General features: G+C 45.1%; 5 protein-coding genes across 5 annotated transcripts; 4 read left to right on the top strand and 1 right to left on the bottom strand.

Annotated features, from left to right (window-relative positions):
• Positions 1–7,863: 7,863 nt before the first annotated feature.
• On the top strand, positions 7,864–9,121 carry orsC-6 (Tyrosinase-like protein orsC; the record flags this gene model as incomplete). The annotated part of the gene is made up of 5 exons (XM_037319561.1): positions 7,864–7,955; positions 8,016–8,178; positions 8,240–8,325; positions 8,388–8,745; positions 8,798–9,121. 5 exons carry the CDS (start codon positions 7,864–7,866, stop codon positions 9,119–9,121), a joined length of 1,023 nt encoding a protein of 340 aa, XP_037180866.1.
• A 493-nt stretch (positions 9,122–9,614) lies between these two features.
• On the bottom strand, positions 9,615–10,215 carry CGCA056_v004305 (uncharacterized protein; the record flags this gene model as incomplete). The annotated part of the gene is made up of 2 exons (XM_037319560.1): positions 9,615–10,040; positions 10,105–10,215. 2 exons carry the CDS (start codon positions 10,213–10,215, stop codon positions 9,615–9,617), a joined length of 537 nt encoding a protein of 178 aa, XP_037180865.1.
• Positions 10,216–11,747: 1,532 nt separating this feature from the next.
• CGCA056_v004304 (uncharacterized protein) lies at positions 11,748–12,676 on the top strand (the record flags this gene model as incomplete). Its single annotated transcript, XM_037319559.1, has 2 exons — positions 11,748–12,147; positions 12,207–12,676. 2 exons carry the CDS (start codon positions 11,748–11,750, stop codon positions 12,674–12,676), a joined length of 870 nt encoding a protein of 289 aa, XP_037180864.1.
• An 880-nt stretch (positions 12,677–13,556) lies between these two features.
• pif1-1 (ATP-dependent DNA helicase PIF1) lies at positions 13,557–18,576 on the top strand (the record flags this gene model as incomplete). Its single annotated transcript, XM_037319558.1, has 11 exons — positions 13,557–13,803; positions 13,870–13,898; positions 13,948–14,501; positions 14,553–15,176; positions 15,234–15,555; positions 15,637–15,832; positions 15,903–16,237; positions 17,023–17,105; positions 17,180–18,067; positions 18,126–18,338; positions 18,417–18,576. The coding sequence occupies 11 exons, from the start codon at positions 13,557–13,559 to the stop codon at positions 18,574–18,576; spliced, it is 3,651 nt and encodes a 1,216-aa protein (XP_037180871.1).
• Positions 18,577–18,646: 70 nt separating this feature from the next.
• On the top strand, positions 18,647–19,236 carry CGCA056_v004302 (uncharacterized protein; the record flags this gene model as incomplete). The annotated part of the gene is made up of 2 exons (XM_037319557.1): positions 18,647–18,805; positions 18,859–19,236. The coding sequence occupies 2 exons, from the start codon at positions 18,647–18,649 to the stop codon at positions 19,234–19,236; spliced, it is 537 nt and encodes a 178-aa protein (XP_037180870.1).
• Positions 19,237–19,857: the final 621 nt, after the last annotated feature.

The raw sequence follows: 19,857 nt of genomic DNA, 5'->3' as shown, positions 1-19,857 counted from the left end.
CAGGCCTATGCTGCTGTAAAATAACGAGAAAGAAGCTTCCCCCTAAGCTTTAAGCTAAAGGTTCAGATTACTAAGTGTGAGATTAATAATAATAACTAACTACTATTTAGAGATTAGATTTAAGTATTAGGTAATAAAGATCTAAGTAACAAAATAAATATGCTATACACCTATATTATTTAAAGCACCTATAACTTAATGCTTAGTGGCTATCTAGGAAGAGATAACACTTTTATGCTAGTTAGTAGATACTTCTACTAGCCTGGTTAGTTGCACTTAGTATAGCGTTTCTGCTATAACCGCAATAGTTATAGGTGTAGTTATATCTAGAGGGAACATTATAAGGGACTTCTGAAACTACTACTAATACCACAGTATATATAAAGCAACCTTACTATAGATTTTATTACTAACCTATCCCTTATAGATAAGGGTGAGAGATATCTTTAGGTAATTATCAACCAGCTAGGTAAAGGTGTAACCTTTAAGGCGATAGAAAGCATAGAAGCTGAAGCCTACGCTGAATGATTCCTAAACTGCTATTTTAGGTTTCATAGCATCCCTACGTTAATTATAAGCAACAGAGGGAGCAACTAAATAAGCTGCTTCTAGCAGCAGTTCTATAAGCTTTTAGGAATAGAGCAGCAGCTTAATACTACCTATTACCTGCAGACTAATAGAGGCCTACAGAGGATGAACCAGGAGATCTAGGCCTACCTATGCAACTACGCCACTTACTTACAGAAGGACTAGGTATATAACCTTCTAGCAGCTCAGCTAGCGCTTTATAGCTGTAATAATAGCGCTATTAGGATGAGTAGCTTCTTCCTAGAGCATAGATATAACCTAGAGCCTATTAAGGTTAAGGAAGCAGACCTAGCAAGCCCTGAGGGCACCTATGAGGGCTAAGCATATAAGTTAGTAATAAGGCTTTAAGATGTAATAGACATAGCCTAATCAACCCTCACCTCAACATAGCAATGCTATGAGGAGCTGTCTAATAGGAAGCGCCAGCCTATAGAGAGACTAGAAGTGGGCGATAAAGTCTAGCTTCACATAGGGTATTACAGATCCCTTAGGCCTTATAAAAAACTGGATTAGTTACACTATAAGTATATAGTTATAAAAGTCATCTTATTATATATAGTAGAGCTTAATATACTAGCAGCTATATACCTACGCTTCTATATAGATATTTTAAAGCGTGCAGGTAATAACCCCTTACCTAGTTAAACGTTAGATAATAAGCAGCTGCTACTAATTATAGATAATAAAAGCAAAAAGACCTAGAGTATAGAGAGTATTAACGCTACTACCTAGAAGTATTAAGGGCGTAGGTAATACTGCGAAGTTCTAGTTAAGTGGGAAGGATATATAGAGAGGACCTAAGAGCCTGTTAAGACGCTCTAGGGGACAGAAGCAATAGAGGCTTACGAACGCTGTTATGGCTCTGCAATAGAGCATGATGGAGACCCAGCCTTAGCGCCGCGGGCGCGCCGCTGGAGGGGAGCGGGGGGGTGATGTCACGGGCTAGAGCCTGGATTGATATCTCCGGCTTCGCTGGAGCAGTTACTGAGATCCAGCTCCGTTGGGCCCACTATTCTGCCGCAGTACGCCGCCTAACCCGGCCTGCTTCACCGCTGTTAGGTGCCTACCCTTGTAAAGTCCTTTCTTCCTTCTTCAGCTTAGAATAGTTAATCGACAGCACCTCTATGTTGAGCAAGCCTAGGGGCCAGCCCCTTACAAAGACCTATAGTATCCTAAAGAGCACCTTAGCTGATAGAATAAACAACTAACTGCAACGCGCACAAGCTCAACCCCAACAATATAAACTCAATCCAATCAAAGAGAAAACACTTCTCTAATACATTATTAAATAGGATTCCAGAGGATTTCCTTTCCACCTCAGCGGTGTGGAAGATATAGCTAATCTCCTGCTGCAAGCCCATAATAGCAAGCCTATTAGCAAGCGATAGGCCAGGCGGTTTGTGGACTCACAGCCTGCTCTGAAAACCAAGTTTAATCATCCATACAATTATCAAAAGGCTCTTCAAGAAGATCCTAAGGTTATATCAAAGTGGTTTGCGCTATTACGCAACATAATAGCTAAGTATAAGATCTAAGAGGGGGACCTATATAATTTTGATGAAACTGGCTTTATGATAGGCATGATCACCACGTTAATAGTGGTTACACACGCTAATTAACGCAGCAAAGCAAAGTCTGTCCAGCCTAGCAACCATAAATAGGCTATAGTTATTAAATATATTAATTCAGGCAGGTAGTGCATCCCTCTGTTTGTAATTATTAAGGGTGTATATCACCTTACCAGTTAGACCACAGAATCAGGTTTTCTAGGCAACTAAGTGATCAAACCCACTACTAATAGATAGACAGATAATCAGACAGGTCTTAACTAAATTAAACACTTTAATAAACACACTAAAAACTAAATAAAAAGCATCTACTAGATACTTATTATTAACAGCTATAAGAGCTATTTATCAGCTAAATTCAATGATTACTATAAGCAGAATAATATTATAACTATCAGTATGCCTGCATATTCATCACATCTACTATAGCTATTGGAAATTACCCTTTATTCATCTTTAAAACGCATATATAGTCATAAAATCAACTAATTCATTAGAGCCTCTATAAATCACATCACTAAGTCTGAGTTCTTTATTGCCTTCCACTAGGCCCATAATAAGGTTTTTAATAAGGAAAACATTAGGTCTGCTCTCTAAAGCGCTAGAATTTCACTATAAGACCTAGACTATATTATCAAAAAGCTTGATATATATTTACAGACGCCTACACCTCCTATAGCTAACCCTTCAACACCTCCACCTTAGCAGTTACAAACGCCCTCTAACCTATAATAAACTATCTTATAGTCTAACTTTATTAAAAGTTATATCTCTACTTATTAAAAAAGCTTACTAACACTAATTATTACTGTAGTTAAGTAATTATTAAAAGGTGCGCAGGTAATAACATACTTAATCACTATTTTGACTGATCAGCTTTATACCCTTGAGGATATAAATATAGCACTTGCTAAGCGCTAGAGGGCTAAAAGAACGTAGGTCCAGCTTAGAGGGGCACTTAGTATAGAGGAATCTCAGGTTTTGCTTAAAGGGAAACAAAAAGGGAAACACCCAGCACCTCAAGAGGACGACGAAGGGGGTCCATCAAAGAGAGCCTAGCCAGCTTGGAGACGCTGTAGTATATATGGTGAGACTGGGCATAACGCGCAAACCTATTCCAAAGATATCAAACCCTCAGGAGATTCTAATAGCAACAACTAATAGTTAATTTGATATGTTATGGTTAAGAAATACTAGATATTGTTGTGTATATGGGAAAAGAACGTCCAGCTGACTGGTCCAGCCGGCTGACTGATGAACCATATTATAGTTTATAGTTAGAGATTTTAATTATAATTATAAGCTTTAACTATAATTAGAAAGTATTAAAATAGATTATATTATTTATAGATCTAAACTTATAATAATTCTATTATTTTGATATATATAAAATAATAGTGTTAAATTTAAAGTTATAAATAGATTTTTCTATAGTTAAATATATTATATAAAGAATTATATATATAGTTAAATGTTATACTACTCTTATTATATTCATTTTTTTTAATCTTCTTCTAAATAATATATCTTTATCAATAATATATTATGTCAAACTTTAATTTAATTATTTTTACTACTTAGCTTAACTTTATTTTATTTAATCTATAACTATATAAATAATATTTATAACGTTAATAGTAGTAATAATAAAATAAAACTAAAGAGTTTTGAAATGCTTATTAAATTAGCTATATTTAATAATAAATAGCTTTATATATACATATTATATTAACTAATCTTAACTAATATGTTATAGATTTTGTATTTACTACATTAATATAATATTAAATCGTTAATATATTAAGATAGCTCTAACTTAACGTAAATGATAAGCAAGCTGAACAGACAAGCAAGCTGAACACCCAACCGCAACCACATTATAAATATAATCATCAAATAACCACAAAAACTATAAATCAATTAAAACTACTCAGAAACCTCTTTATTAGACGTTTCTTCAACAAATTGACATATTCGCGCATTATGACTGGTGTTCCCACAGACGCCACACCGCTGTTAGCCCGTCTCAGTCCTTGGCCGACGACCACTACTCCAACGCATTTCCTCCTCGATCTGAGTTGTCGCCTCTCTCTGCGACTGAATATCCTCTGCCTCAGCTACAGTAAGACTTCCTCCTTGTCTAAGATGTGTTTTCTTAGTCCTCCTACGTCGGCTAAGTAGGTTATTCTCTTCCTGAAGTATCTGGACCTCAGACCTCAATAAGGCAATCTTATGCATAAATCTATACGCCCCTTTTGATAAATGCTTAACAGCCTTAATAATTAAAGTTAGTGAGCTATTTTGATAGCGTGAGATTTAATTCTTAATAAGTTTAGACTGAGAAGACGCCTCTGTTAGGTTGTTTAGCGTCTGAGAAGTCTACGCAGGGGGTGTTGTTAGGAGAGACCCTGGAGGCGTTAGAGTATGTAACTTCATATCAAGCTCAGATAGCACACTCTCTGCACTTAAAGGCATAAGCCTAGCCCCTCTGAATCCTCCCTGAATATTTTTTTCTGTAATTGCTTTTGTTAATGCTCTGTAAAACATAGGGAAAAAGTCCTCCTTTATAATATAGGTATCACCCTATTGCATCTTTTCCTTAATTTCTCAGCTGTAAGCCTTCTTCAGTAGCCTAAAACACCTAATATCTAAGGGCTGAAGTAAATAAGAGGAATAGGCCGGCATATAAAGTGTAATAATATTGTTTTCCTTGCAATATATCTCAAAGTCAGCTGCATAGTGACTTTTATAACTATTAATAATAAGGAGGCGATATCTGCCACTTGCATGCAGTTTTATATGCTGATCAAAGTGCTGGAGCTAATTTAGGCCTCTTTTGTTTATTATCTATCTGTTTTCAGACGTTATAATAACTTAGTCGCATAGTAGATCGGTTTCAGTATACTAAGTGGAGAGGTGATATTAGCCTGCAATAATAATATATAGCGGAACGCTATAGCCTGACGAACTAATAGCCTGAATAACTATAACCTATTCATAATTGCTAGGCTGCATTATTTTTATGTTTGAACGCCTTTCAGCACTTATAACAACCATCCTAGATGCAATCTGGCCTATCATAAACCTAGTCTTATTAAAGTTATAGATATTAGAGTCCATAATGCTGTATTTCGCAATTATATTCGCCATAAGACGAAACCATACGTTTATTACGTCTGGATCTTCGCATTAGGCCCTCTTATAGTCATACTTACGAAAAAAGCGCGTCCAGAGCTGTGGTTGTCGCTTAATGAAGTTCGAAGCCTAGCGCTTCCTAACTAGGGGCGTGTTGCAGTCAGCAAGCAGTTAATTAGCCATATCTTCAACACCACTAATCTGAGGAGGAAACAATTAGGAATCCAGGTTGAGAATATACTTAACAAGCTTTTCTTTTTTAAGCGTAGTTAATTTCTGTAAGTTAGGCGTGGTGTCGCGTTGTGATGATCTTCCCTTTAATCGATCGTATAACGTTATAACTGGGACGGAGTAGATCTGGGCAGCCTCTCAGATACTGAGACTTAGTGTGTTTTTGATAGCTTGGACTGCTAGGACCACTTAAGCTTCTTTTTGTGTTGATGCTATTGTTATTGTGGGATTGACGTGTGGTAGAAGTAAGAAGATGCTGTGGTTGCAGTTAGATGTTCGGCTTGCTTGTCTGTTCGGCTTGCTTATCATTTACGTTACGCTCTATATTATTAATATTAATTTACTTGATTATAATAGCTTTTATTTATTTTTCTATATAATAAGATTTAATTTTATATTACTTCTAGTTTAATATATAGTATAAGTTAAACTTCTTATTATTTAAATTATTTTCATATTTATAATATTTTAAATAGAGATATATATAGAAAAGTTATCTATATATATCTTCTTTTTAATATTTAATGTCTATAAAATTATTAAGCTTATAATTCATTATTTTTTATATATTAGCTAAAATATGTATTTAACTACCCTTAAAAATATTTATCTATTAATTATTATTCTATTAGAGATTAATATAACACTATATTACTATTGAATAGTAAAATGGATTTTATTTCTCTTTTTAGTTTATTTAAAAGAGGAAATGATATTAATTTATAAAATACTTAGCTAAATAACTTTTTTAGTAGATAAATATATTTAAATAAAAATAAATATTAGTTTAAATATGTTAGTTAGCTTTCTCTAAGTAATCATAATAATAATATTAGTTTTCTTTAAATTATATAAATAAACTATTTTTATTTTAAGTTAGATATCGCTGTTTACCTCTTAATCTTTATTATTTATATTGAATATATTAATAAAGCTAAGTTTATTACATATAATACTTTTAATAATTAAATTAAAAATAGATAAACTATTACTTTTAAATATTAAGCTATAAATAACTTAGATTTATAATAAAATCAATTTATTATTATTCATGTTTTCCTCTTTTTTAAATATATTAAAGCATATTCTAAATACATTATTAATATTATAGTAAAACGCTATACATACATTATTTATAAATTAAATAAGTTAATAAAAAATTAGATTAACTAAAGTTAAATTTAGTTAAAACAATAATATTAATAAAAATAGATTATTTTAGAACTAAATTTTCTATAATAAATCTTTTTTTATTTCTTTTATATTATTATTTTTTTTAATAAGAGGATATTTTTAAAGCTTTTTATAACAAAGAAAAGGTTATATATGTAACTATATACTTTTTGTATAATATAAACTTAAAAGCTATTAAATTATTAGTTTTAAGACTAGTTTGAATAATAATAACCTCTTTAGTAGCTTTTTTAGTAGCTTGTTTAGTAGTAATAGCTTAATGAGCTTTTTTAATACATATAATAATTCTAATTAATACTAAAATAAAATATTAAAAAAGACTTTTGGTAGTATTTTATATTAATTATTATATATATTATTATTTCTATATATTATTAGTAACAAATAATAAAGAATACTTAAATATGTTATTATTTACTTACTAAAACGTATAGTAACACTTAAGAGGTATTATAATACCTTTAAATTATGAGATTTAATAGGAATAAGTTAATTAAAGCTATTTAAATAAATTAATTACTATATTATAAATATCTATATAGCGTTAAGTAAATTTTTATATGTATATAAAGATTATACGTACGTAATTTCAGTAAAAAGGGGGGGCGGACGCTATCAGTGCAACGGACTGTATGCTTGTTTAATAGTAACTTTAATTGAGCTTCACTAAAGAGAGGTTGTGGTCTGAAGCAAGTCGCTAAGACCGTGTTTAATCAAGGTACATTGGAAGCAACCAATGAAGTGCTCAGATTGCTGGGTTTACTTGACTAAATTTGCGTGAACGGGCAAGTTTCGGAAACCTTAATTATCTGTAGCTCATTAGTCCAAAGTGCCAAGTCTTGGAGCTGTGTCTGTTTGTAGCGCTTTCAATCATTCAAGGGGGCACTACTAGGCTTGATTGTTCGGGATTGGTCACGATGGTGACACGAATGACCGGGCACAAAACTTAAAGTCCAGTCAGAAAGCGCCTCATGCTTCACTGCTGCCGACATTCTTCCCTTATTAAAATTCTTTTTCCCAGTTTGCCGCCTCTGGGCGCACTTTTTGACTATGGTATGTTCCCGCGAATATCCTCGCTCTTCGGTCTCTTGATTGCCGTGGTCCTTGTCGCTCAACCATCCCGATCCAAGATAGGGACTGTTCAATCATGGCGAAGCTGCTAGCAACTTTGTCAACAATTCTTGCGACGTTGCAGATTGCCGCGGTAGCCTGCACTCACCCAAGCGTGCGGAAGCCTTGGTGAGTTATCATCGACCCGTTGATTGCCCTGATCAATGAGCTGACCAGCGACTTACTCAGGACATCATTGACGGAGGGTGAGAGAGCGTCTTATATTAATTCGATGTTATGTCTCATGGACCCGGCCCAGGCTCCGGCCCAGGTCGGAAGCTGGGGAGCTAAAAGCCGGTGGGAAGAGCTGCTTGTTGCGCATATTGCCCAAGTCAGATACATCCACACAGTTGTAAGTGGGCCGAAATATTGGTTTCATGAGGAGTTCTCACTGACGACGGCTTCTTGCACAGGGCGCATTGTTTCCATGGCATCGCTGGTACACTAAGATCCATGAAGATTTGCTTCGAAGCGAATGCGGCTACACCGGCCCCTACCCGTAACTCTCTTGCTCCTGACATCCTCAGACATATGAGCTCCCCTGCTGACATTAACTCGTAGTTATTGGGACGAGCAAGCAGATCAGGTCATCAATCCTATTCAGAATGCGAGCGTCTGGGACCGTCCTGCCTCAAACACTTCAGCCGTCGTCGGCTTTGGCACTGGAAGGACCGACCAGGACAATTGCATTCTCGATGGTGCCTTTGCGGGATACCGTGTACAAATCTCAACGCAACTGACGCGCAACGAGACCGGAAGCTCTCTCACTCGCGGGCTGAACCAGACTGCCTTCGACACCGTGTCACAAAAGAATGTCGTAGAGCCATGCATGGCAGTGGAGTCTGACGACTATGCCGAGATGATGAACTGTTTGGGAAACACGCCGCACAGCGGTGGGCACCTTGGTGTGGGCGGTATTGTAAGTCGGGTGTTCCAGACAACGGCTGATGTCATAGTTAACCAAGCGCTAGATGAGAGACCACGCCAGATCCCCGGCCGACCCTATCTTCTGGCTACATCACACTAACTTCGACCGCCTGTGGTGGAACTGGCAGGCAGCCAACTTGACGTCCCGTCTGTATGCTATGGGTGGTCCGAATGTGGCAAACGGGCAAATCTTCATTGATGCTCAGCCCATCATCCTCCCTATCGAAGCCTTCGTGCCGTACTTTGGAGACAGTGGCAACGTTACGACGCTGGATCACGTCATGTGGATGCCTGGTCTGGCTGAGAATATTACAATCAGAGATGCGATGGATATTAGGAGCGATCTCATGTGTTTTGAGTACGTCTAGATGATGCACGTACGGAAATAAGTTTCAATAGTAATAAGAAGAATTCGAAGCGTTCAATGGTCTCTGGGTTTAATTCATTCTATCTATGATATGAGAGAGAGGCTAGGTTACCTTGTGTCATTATTATTCAATCCAATCCAGGCCCACTTGCACGCAGTCATTGCGCAACCTTCTCTCCCTAGGTGTCACATCAGCATCATATTCTGCTTTTGAGTCCAATTGACCGTCAGAGAATTGTGCAATCACTGTGAGAGTCATCCTCGGGTCAGTATGTGAAAGGTGTAAAGAGCTTCGTGCATTGCTTGCATTTAACGGTTTTGACAACCTACTTGCGTCCTGTAAGAAATCCGGATTCTTATTTTAAGTAGAGCACCTTGTATCTATCCCAGTCTATAAGTCAAAACAAAACCAAACCGAAGTCTATCAGCAATGAAGCAGTGCCAAATCTAGTGTAGCCACGGTGGCCATTGAGGATGCATAGTCAAGTATGCGTCTAGGCAGAGGCCTTTCCCTTTCCCTTGCCCTTGTCCTTGCCCTTGCCCTTTCCCTTTTCCTCAGCTTTGGGCTTGAGAGCGCAGTTGTGGGGGTTGCCGCTACCATCGGCCTTCTCCTTGGCGCCGATGCCGCAGAACTGGAGGTTCTTGTTGTAAAAGACACGAATGGGGCCGGGAGAGTTGCCGCCCTTCTTGGCGTTGTAGTTGTAGGCCTTGCCGCCAGGCAGGACGGGGAGCTCCCAGACATCGCTGGAGCAGCCTGAAGCAAAGTTCATGACGTTGCCCAGGTTGCCGAAGGGCTTGGGGTAGCCGCTGGAGCCCTTGGTGGTCTTGGCGGCGGCGACGTCGCGCATGGCGTCGGCGAGCTTGATCTCGCCGTACAAGGCGCCGCTGTTGCTGGAGCCGGCCTTGCAGACGTAGACGTCCTGGAGTGGCGAGGTTAGCAATCTCATGGATGAATGATGGGCGAAGGCGCTGGGTTCAACTTACATCGCCGGCACGGATCTCAATGATGCCCTCTCCGTTGTCAGAAAAGGAGACCGGGGAGGCAACAGCCACGGAAGCGGCGAGGAGAGTAAGAAGATGAGTGAAGGAAATCATTTTGATTATTGGAATGAGTGTTGATGTCGTTGGAGACGAAAGAGTGTGATGATTGTGTCGTAAGAGAGTGTCTCGAGTGAAGAAAAGGAGTGTGGTGAAGTTGTCTGAGTTGTGAGTGAATGATGAGCTGGATGAGTGCATTGAACGGGTGACTTAGAGGCCTATTTATCTTCTTCGACGAGACCTTCGTGATGCCAAAGACCGCCAGTCCGTCTCGTCATGCCATGCCGAGCCACACAAATGAGCTCTAGTCTTGGTTCACAGCCCATGTTGAGTCCATTTTGAAACTATTTTCAGATGAAACCACCCTTGTAAGTTAAGTCGATGTGATAGAAGTTCAAGTGCCAGCATAAATCAGCGGGCATTACTCCTGGGCCTTGGCACGAACTGGTGGGCCTGTCGGGCAGAATATTCCTAGGTTGTGTCACATCGCCATCGTTTTGTTTTCTCACCGTGTTAACCGTACACCGTCGGGCAGCACAAGAGTTGTCTGGTTTTTATTTGTATCTTGCCCCGAAATCGAGCGATTTCCTACAATGGCAATGTCTCACGGTTAGAACAATTTTATGCTCTATCTAGTCCCTGCACTCAGACGATTCGCTGAAGAGTGGACAAGCAGTTCGATTCCAGACATGTCTTCACGGGTAGTGTTTGTAATTCGACTGGAGTAAGTAAGCAGACTGAAGAAAGAGTTGATGAAATGCAGTGCAATGGTCCTCAATGATGACATTTCTGGTGAACACTGGTCGGTTGCTCCGTAGTTCTTCACAAACTCACTTTGACTGACCGACGGGCGAATTCTCGCGAACCCCTCTCTCGGGCCGCTCCCATTATTCCAGAACAATGTCGTGATGTCTTTCGCCAATCATGTAAGTGCGTTTCAGAAAGATGGCCCGCCACGGATCGCGGCAACAGCTCCAGGTGTAAGCTGAGCTCTTAAGGTTTGGCGCCAAGTCTGTCAAAGGTCCCCAGTATCTGAACATTTGAACGATGCCGTGGGCCTGGACAGCGGCTGTGCCATACCCCGGACGTATCTGCCGGTCAGGCCGACGGTTCAGAGCCGAAACCTTAAATTGAGGCTAAGAGGTTGTCGAGCGCTGTTTCTTGGGGGCTGATGAATGATCCGCATCATCCGAAGTCAAATGCCGGAAGACGTGATCCCTACTCAATTTTCATATTGACGGCCTGGAACTCCAGGCCTCGTCCGATCTCGCTTTATTTCTCGTCGACTGGCAGTTTCCCTGTTATCTCGATGTTTCTGGGCTGGCGCTTTCGAGATGTCTCAATGTCACTGACTCACTCGGCGTATCTTGCTCATCTCGACTAGCGGCCTGAGCCAAGGCCCCCAAATGGAGCCGCACGCCTGATATTAATAGATCCTGACTTTACTGATCACTTCCTCGGCGACAAACACCTTCTTCAGCATATGCTTCGAACACGCCTGACATCAGGAACTATCATCGCTATTTCTCAATTGTTTTCTGCTAAACCAGCAGCCAAACTTTCCGACCGTTCAACCCCGAGACGTCACAATGTCGCCAGTGAAACTACAGCTAGAGGATCCGGGCGCTCCCGACTACGCTGGTGAGGTCATTGATATCCTCAATCCTGCCATTGCCTCAAACAGTCCCTCATCCCAAAAAGAGGCAGCACTGGCGATTGACGCACTCTGCAAACGAGAATGCACAGCAGCGGGTTCAGCAGGCGGTTTCTTGTGGTGGTTCTGGAATCTAGTCCACGACCTCTCACGCCAGCTTCCCTATGACAGCGAGGAGCAAGACCGATTGGCGGCAGTGATCAGGAGTCTCATTGACCTGCCGCCCAGAAAAGTCTCCTTGGGCGAAGAATGGGGCAGTGGTGATGCGAGCACTGTTGAGCTGTGGGCCAATCTACCCATGTTTGGCAACACCTTTCGCGAGAAGCTTGATGATGGTACGTGATACTATCACACAATATTGAATCCTCGTTTGCTGACGGTGATCAACACAAAGACGACTCTGCAGCATCCTCAGAAGATCTCAAGAAGAGTCGACGCGTCAATCTCGATGCTTACGCAGCACGGGTTGCAGGGCTTTGCCAGCTGCCCTTCGAAGTCTACGCCATCTGGGCTTTGGTGGGCGCGTTGGAGGACACAACCGCCAATGATACAGGCCCTGCTCTAAAAAATCAGAGGGAAGGGAAAGATATAGCTCACAAACTCATACGCGCTGCGGTATGGATGATTCATGCTGGGCACCTCCTGTACGGACGGGATCAGCAAATCTCCGGGGCTACTGCAGGGATTTTGTGGAAGCAGGGGCGGATGCTCAAGGGAACGGATGGGTTGAGCTCCGGGCGGTGGCAGCTATGGAAAGGGAGGTTTGCAGTCTTTAGAGACGCCGACGGACTGGACGCAGAGTCTCGCCGTGTCGCTGGAGAGGCGTACGCCGTGATGGAGAAACTGGAGAACGAGCTCCCATAATAGCTCACAACCGAGTCCATTTAGAATTTTAATGCATAACGGCTGTTAAGTGAGTTCTTGGACGGCAGTTCTTATCACTTCTAAGTGGGCCAGTGCAGTGGCACGACGGGTTGAAAGGACAGGCAGTCACGCGATTCTGCAATGCTCTGAGTAACCTTACTTGAATAGTGAGTGGATGGCTTGAAGTTTAGCAAGATCTGGTCTGCGTGACCGAAAAGGCCATGTATGGATCTTCCTCGCTAAGGCTCACGTACGGCTGAGTACATCAAGATGAATCGCGATTGCCAGAAGGAGAGGTGATTAAGAGAATGAGACCGCCTATTTTCCTGTGCTATACCGACTACTTTTTCTACTTTACTGTCGTCGTTATCGCTATCGTCGTTGTTACTGTCGTCGTTGTTACTATCGTTGTTGTTACTATCGTCGTCTTCGTACAGGAGCAATTAAGTCCACAGTAAATATAGCCGCGCAGACACAAGAAAATTAGGCGGTCTCAAGAGAATTGTGGCGACCTATGCCAAGCTTTTCGAAGAACTGCCACAGCAGCTTTATATTCGCTGTACGGATAGTATCGAGAAGGAAATCAAGTAGGAAGCGAATCGAGCAGCGACTACTGCCGTTTGGGGTCGAAAAAGTTTCTACAGACCCGGCCTACCCATTGGCGTCAAATAAGGAAAAATGCCTTTACAACAAAGGGCAAACTAGAAAAAGCAAATATTATGGGGGAGATGGGTTAGAGAAGCCCACTGGCCAATGCGCGAGCAGAGTTTGCTTACCTAATACGTGATGTGGAGTCGGTGAAACCTTCTGTCGCGGCCCCTTTATCGCGTTCTCATGGTGAGATTCGACGACAACTATCGCACCGCCTACACTCACATCCATGGTCAAGTCTAAGCCGGCCCGGGATGCGCTGGTCGGAAACCCGCGCCCTGCATCCCAGCAGGCGAGGCAGGCCGCGATGGACTACATTGACGACGAGCGCAATCCCGTCGTGCTCGATGATCGGTGGACCCCCAAATACTACGTGGTCTACAACCTGCGAGGACCTCAGGCGCACGGCAGGAAGTACGGCATCTTCACGAACTGGAACGATACCAAGGTCCAAACTGAAGGCTGCAAGAACAAAAGTACGTGCAGGGACTGGCTGTGTGGTCCGTCAGCCCCACCATGCTAACATGTGGGAATCAACCCAGACACTACTGCTTCGACTTTCGACCAGGCTGTAAGTGAATACCTCCATATTCGTGAGCTAGGAGACTTACACACATTAGATGAATCTTCTAGTAGAGGGGCTGGCCCTCGAGATCGACGATGGCTCTTTGTTGAATTATCCCCCGGTACATCCAAGTCAATCCACCGTACTCGCCCCTACACCTGCGTCGGCGCCTGCCCCGGTCAAGCGGCCGAGGGAGGAGGAGCCCGAGCCTCACCCGGAGACTTCAGCTGCCTTTTTCGTTGACTTACATCGATCTAAAAAGGTCAAACACGAGGGAAATTACCAATCTGGTACACCTCAGTCACCAATCATGGTGGAGGATTATTCCGATCAGGAGGCAACCGAAGAGGGGCAGGATTTCTATGAGGCCGCAATCAAAGGGGAGGGGGCTTTTGAGGACGAGGAAGAAGCAATGAGAGAAGCTGAGGGGTTTATACCTCTCAGTGGCTACTCCAGTCAAACGAACGAGTATATTAAACGCGAAAATGATCGCCGGGGAGGCGGGGAAGACCCGCCAGTCGTAGAGGAGGCCCCAGAGCTACCCCTCTGTCCTGAACAGCAGCACGCCCTGGATCTGGCCATGCAGGGCCAAAATCTCTTCATCACTGGGTAGGTCCATCACTAAGGAGAAGGACATTCAGGCCTGACTGACCCTCTCAGATCCGGCGGCTGCGGCAAATCAGTCCTGGTGAAGGCCCTCAACAAGGCCTTCGACGCTCAGGAGAAGACCGTCTACCTCGTCGCACCCACGGGCCAGGCCGCCACAAACATCAACGGCAGGACAACATATTCCTACGCCGGATGGAGCACCACCGCCCCGGCGGAGACACTCAGGACCCTCATCCAAGAGGCCCGTCGCAGGAGCGTGTGGGAGCGCATCATGGGCACCGACGTCCTCATCATCGACGAGATCAGCATGGTCGAGAGCGAGTTCTTCAACCGCCTCTCCGACGTCCTAATTGCGCTCCGACGGGAAGCATTCCTCCGCAGCTACCCCAATGTCGTCGAAACCCAGACCGCGGAATCGGTGGAGCGACCATTCGGCGGCATTCAGGTCATCGCCGTCGGCGACTTTTGCCAGCTGCCCCCGGTGCTACCGTTCAGCTACTGCACTGAGGAGGTGGCGTATGACCAGTTTGGCGGTACTTCGACGCCGTGTGGGAAGATGGACTTCGACAAGAAAGGCAACCTGCACTTCTGTCCTCGAAACAGGGAGCACCCCAGCTTTCGGGATGTCGAAAAATGGGCTTTCAACTCGCGGACCTGGGAACAGTGCAACTTCCAGTAAGTATCATGATCCGTACAGACAAAGGACGTCGACCTGACATGCTTGGCAAATAGATACATCCATCTAACCAAGATCCATCGGCAAACCGATGAGCGATTCATCACGATGCTCCAGAACATCCGCCTCGGCCACACAACTGACGCCGATCTTGACGTCCTGCTGCAACCTCGCCAAGTCAGGGATGGCATAGCCCTGTTCAGCCATAAGCAGAAAGCCAAGGATCACAACAACCGGGAGCTTAACAAGCTTCCCAGCCGGCCAGAAAAATTACTTTCCGTGGACTACCCTAGAGACCTTGGCGACAACAACGACAAGCACCGTTTCGACAAGCAATTGACCCTCAAAGCCGGCATGCCGGTTGTGCTGCTGGCTAACGTGAGTTCTCCCCCTTCGCCGCGCCATCGCGCACCTCGTCTCAAGGTAAGCTAGAACAACGCACTAACGAACATCTGGCAGCTCGACGTCGAGAATGGCCTCTGCAACGGCAGCCAGGGCAAGCTCCTCCGTTTCGTACGGACGCTGCACGAACACAACAAACCCAAAATGCCCGAAGAGAAGAGTTACAAGGGAGACCACTACGCCTACGAGCTCGCATGCGCTAGATACGACCAAATGACCGACTACATCAATGGCGCATCAGGCGTCGAGGGTTGTGAGTCCTCCCCATGTCCCGGATTCCCCAGAAAGCCGTAGCCACGAACCGCTAATCCTCGTCCCCAAAGTCCCCGAAGTCATATTCGCAAACGGCCAGCGACGCGTCATCGTGCCTTACTGCAACATGCACGACATCGAAACAGCGATGGAGCAAACCCCCCACGGGTCGAGGAAGGTCCTCACGGGGTACTCGGCGCGCACGCAAATCCCCCTCGTCCCGGGCTGGGCCATGACCATCCACAAGAGCCAGAGCCTGTCGCTCGACCGCGTCATCGTCAACCTGGAGGACGTCTGGGACGGGAGGCAGACGTACGTGGCCCTGAGCCGCGCGCGATCGCTCGGCGGTCTCAAGGTCATCGGGAACAAGGCCAAGATGAGGAGGACGCTGCCGCTGGACCCCGAGGTGAGGAAGTTCATGAGGGAGGTGGAGCGCCGGGCGGCTACGGTGGCTACGACAGACGAGGCGAGTGGGTAGTCATTTCTTTGGAAGGCGGGTGGTGTGGAATGGGTTCTGAAGTGCTGTGGATGAGAGCGGGTGAAGAAGTGTAAAACAACACCCCTTGGGCCCCTTCCGAGCTGAGTTGGCTAAGGGGGGGGGCGTATGAACCGCCTGACTGGGCACTGGTCTCCAAACTCGATGGTGATTTTTGTTTGTGCAAGGAGTATTTGGTAAATTCTGTAGGATACCAGCTAAAGAACTGGGGCGAGGGCCTCGGCGGCAACGAGTATGCGCTCTCCATTCGACGGTGCTTGGGGGGAATAGGCAAGGCTCAGTAGTGCGCACCACCGACCATACATGTGAGACTCTCTATGCATTTAAATACCGTGAATCTTCACCGTAGTTCTTGAACGAGTCTCATATGCAACTTGTGAGCTGTCGGCTTTGATAAATGAAACCAACAGCAGCGTTTGGTCACGTGCCCAGTTTCCGGATATTTAATACCCGGATACGGTGACATTTCCAACTATTCGTTTGACGGCCTATATCGACACGGCCATAAACCTCACTCCGTGCCAGATCCGAACCCCAAAACTCACTACTGCACAGGGCAATTTCCGATGAACACCCAGTCTAACCAGAGAAAACGGGTCCTAACAGCCTGCTTGGCCTGCCGGGCGAAAAGAACCAAGGTAGAGCGATTGCCATGAGCGCCATATTCTCACCCACTCTAATCGCCATGCTTCCAGTGCGACGGCAACCCTATCCAATGCTCAGCATGCAAATACCGGGAGTCTGATTGTGAATACGTACACGCCCCGAATAATCGCAAGTAAGTCCTTTTCCCGGCTCCGGTGGACCTGTCTTGTTGTCAGGTGGAGGAGGGGCTGATAAGGTCGTGTGCAGACCCCCGAAGAAGGAATACGTGGCTGCGCTGCAGGCTCGTGTGAAGAGCCTTGAAGCCGAACTCGCCCGATTGCGGGGCTCCGGTGAGGGCGGTGACTTTGCCCACGCTGCTGATACCGAACCCCGGGAAGCCGGCGACGAAGATGAACGGATGTCACCGGAGTCCTCGACCAGTCACGGCACATCCGGGACAATGTCAGTGGCGATGGAAGAAGTCACTGATATCCTCGGGCGCTTTGCGATTGGGGATGGCGGGGAGCTCTGTTACTTTGGCTCCCGGAGCAATTTGAACCTCTTGAGGAGCGCGACGATCCGCTCAACGTCGAACATCGAGATGCAGCACAGAGGCTATGAGGCTGCCAAGACCCAAGTGGGACTCGTTGTAGTGTCCCAAGACCTTCAGACGCACCTTCTGGACTTATTTTGGAAGTGGCAGAACTCGTGGCAGTACATCGTTTGCAAAGCGCCCTTTCTGCAGGATCTGAGCAGCCACCCGGGCAGCCCCTTCGGGCGATTTTGTTCTCCTGCCCTATTTTACGCCATCTTGGCACTTGCTTCGAGGTACACCGACGATGTACGTGTCAGGACTAACCCGAGCGACGCAAATACCGCGGGAGATGCATTTGCGGCCCAGGCCCGGGTAATGCTGCACTATGAGTGTGAAGCGCCAAACCCGACCACCGTCCAGGCTTTAGCCTTGACGTGCTTGCGCGAGATGTCCGTCGACAAGGAGGCCCTCGGGTGGATGTACTGCGGTATGTGTGTACGCATGGCTATGAACTTGGGTATGCACCTGGACTGTTCGCTGTGCCTCTCGGAGGGAATACTCAGCGCCGAAGAGGCTGAAGTGAGAAACGTGACATGGTGGGGATGCTACGTGCTTGATAAGTATTTGCTCTCGTTTATTTCTCAGCGATGTAGCTATAACTGGCTGACCTGGAGTTAGGCTCTTCAACATTGGTCTGGGGAGGCCGTCCATGATCCAGGCGCGGGACGTCACAGCTGAGCTGCCGAACACCTGCTGCGTGGAGGAGCTGGAACCATGGCAAGGGGCATCCAGCCTGGTCAATCCCATTTCAACCGCTGCATCTCACAGTATCACGAATGCTATCTATACCTGCAAACTCTTGGGAGCCATGGGCGACATTCTCGATGCTATGTAAGCCTCAAATCTCAACCTAGTGCACTTTCTGGAGACATGTGTCAACATGATACGCTAACACACATTTCCATGCAGCTACACTCCGTCAGACGATAGAACCAGGGTTCAAACCGAAAGCGTGGTGTCGGGAGGTCATTTCAAGCTTCTCAAGGTTTTAGACGATTTGCCCCCGTGTCTAAAAATTTCCAAGTCCTCACGTCACCCTTCGCCTCCGCATGTGTATCAACTTCAGTAAGCAAAACTTCATACCATGCCGTGTTTTGTACGTTTGACTAACACAACGCATTCTTCAATATCACGTCATCATGATCCTACTTCATCGTCCCTTCCTCAAATCGACTGATTCGTCCCGGGGGTTCGCCTTGTCCGCAGCAAGCCAATCAGATGTCCACACGGTGGCGTGCCGTAAAGCTGCTCAATGGATAGCCAGGATCTTTCGGATATATTTGAAAAACTTTTCTCTCGTAAGTATGCGGTCTCTTACTGAACTTCCGTTGTCGCTGATGAGATGACCAAGCGCACAATACCAATCTCTGCGGTACACTGCGCTTTTACGGCTACTGTGATATTCTTGGCAGATGCCACGTCGGGGGACAATGATCTTCGAAAAGAGTCTCTGAAGGACCTTGAGACTTGCTTCGAGAGCCTGCAGAGGATGAGTATCGCGTGGGGCTGGAGCAAGCGTGCCATATCTGCGTTGCAACAGATCGCTAGACGGTGGGACGTCGAGATCACTAGCACAGACGGAAGTTGTGTTTTGGATGAGACAGCCACCTATCAGCCCGGTGGGGATGGCGAAGACTCCTTTTCCCGCCTTCTATCGGAAGCGACGGCTCAGCAATCGGCGGACAGTTGGCTTGACCTGGGTACTTACTTGGATCACCCTGCAGAGTGAATTGGTCGTCATTCTATATGGCTTGAGTATCACGAAGTGGGCAACCCTGCAGACTCAGCATTGAGAACTAGCTTTGTTTCACTGGTCGTAGTTTGGCAATGGATGGGTTGCTGTACCTTGCTCTCTGGCAAGGTTGACTGATCTTCTTGTTGTTACTGGCTTATGTGTGCAATATGTTCAAGCAGCTGGCTTCGTGTCCGTACCTAGTAGTCATGAACGGGTTATCATCCTATCACCTAAGGCAAGAGAAAACCCCAGTCCAGTGTGACCGGGAAGAACTAGGAACCCGATCCCATGCTGAGCCGACATACTTCTACCCCAGATTCTCTGAAGCTTCCCCGCAGTGGGCCCTGCATAAGCCATGCCCCACAAACGCTATCCGGGCATGCATTACCCGAGCGGTTATCCGGATCAGCAACACCCAGATTCAACCGTGCATGATATCTCTTCCTAGCTTTAATGTCTGCAAGAAGAGGTGACATCTCTTCCCCGCGCCCAATGTTTCTATTCTCACAAAGGTTCTATCGGTACAAGAACCAAAGTACTCTGATAGGGGAGGAAGATGAGATAGTATTACTTGCAAAGATGATATCTAATCAATCACGGTGCGACAACTGCGAA

This window comes from Colletotrichum aenigma, assembly GCF_013390185.1.
Source record: "Colletotrichum aenigma strain Cg56 chromosome Unknown KSG_Cg56_contig03, whole genome shotgun sequence".
In the NCBI taxonomy this organism is placed as follows: Eukaryota; Fungi; Ascomycota; class Sordariomycetes; order Glomerellales; family Glomerellaceae; genus Colletotrichum; species Colletotrichum aenigma.
This window is presented reverse-complemented; position numbering and strand designations above follow the sequence as displayed.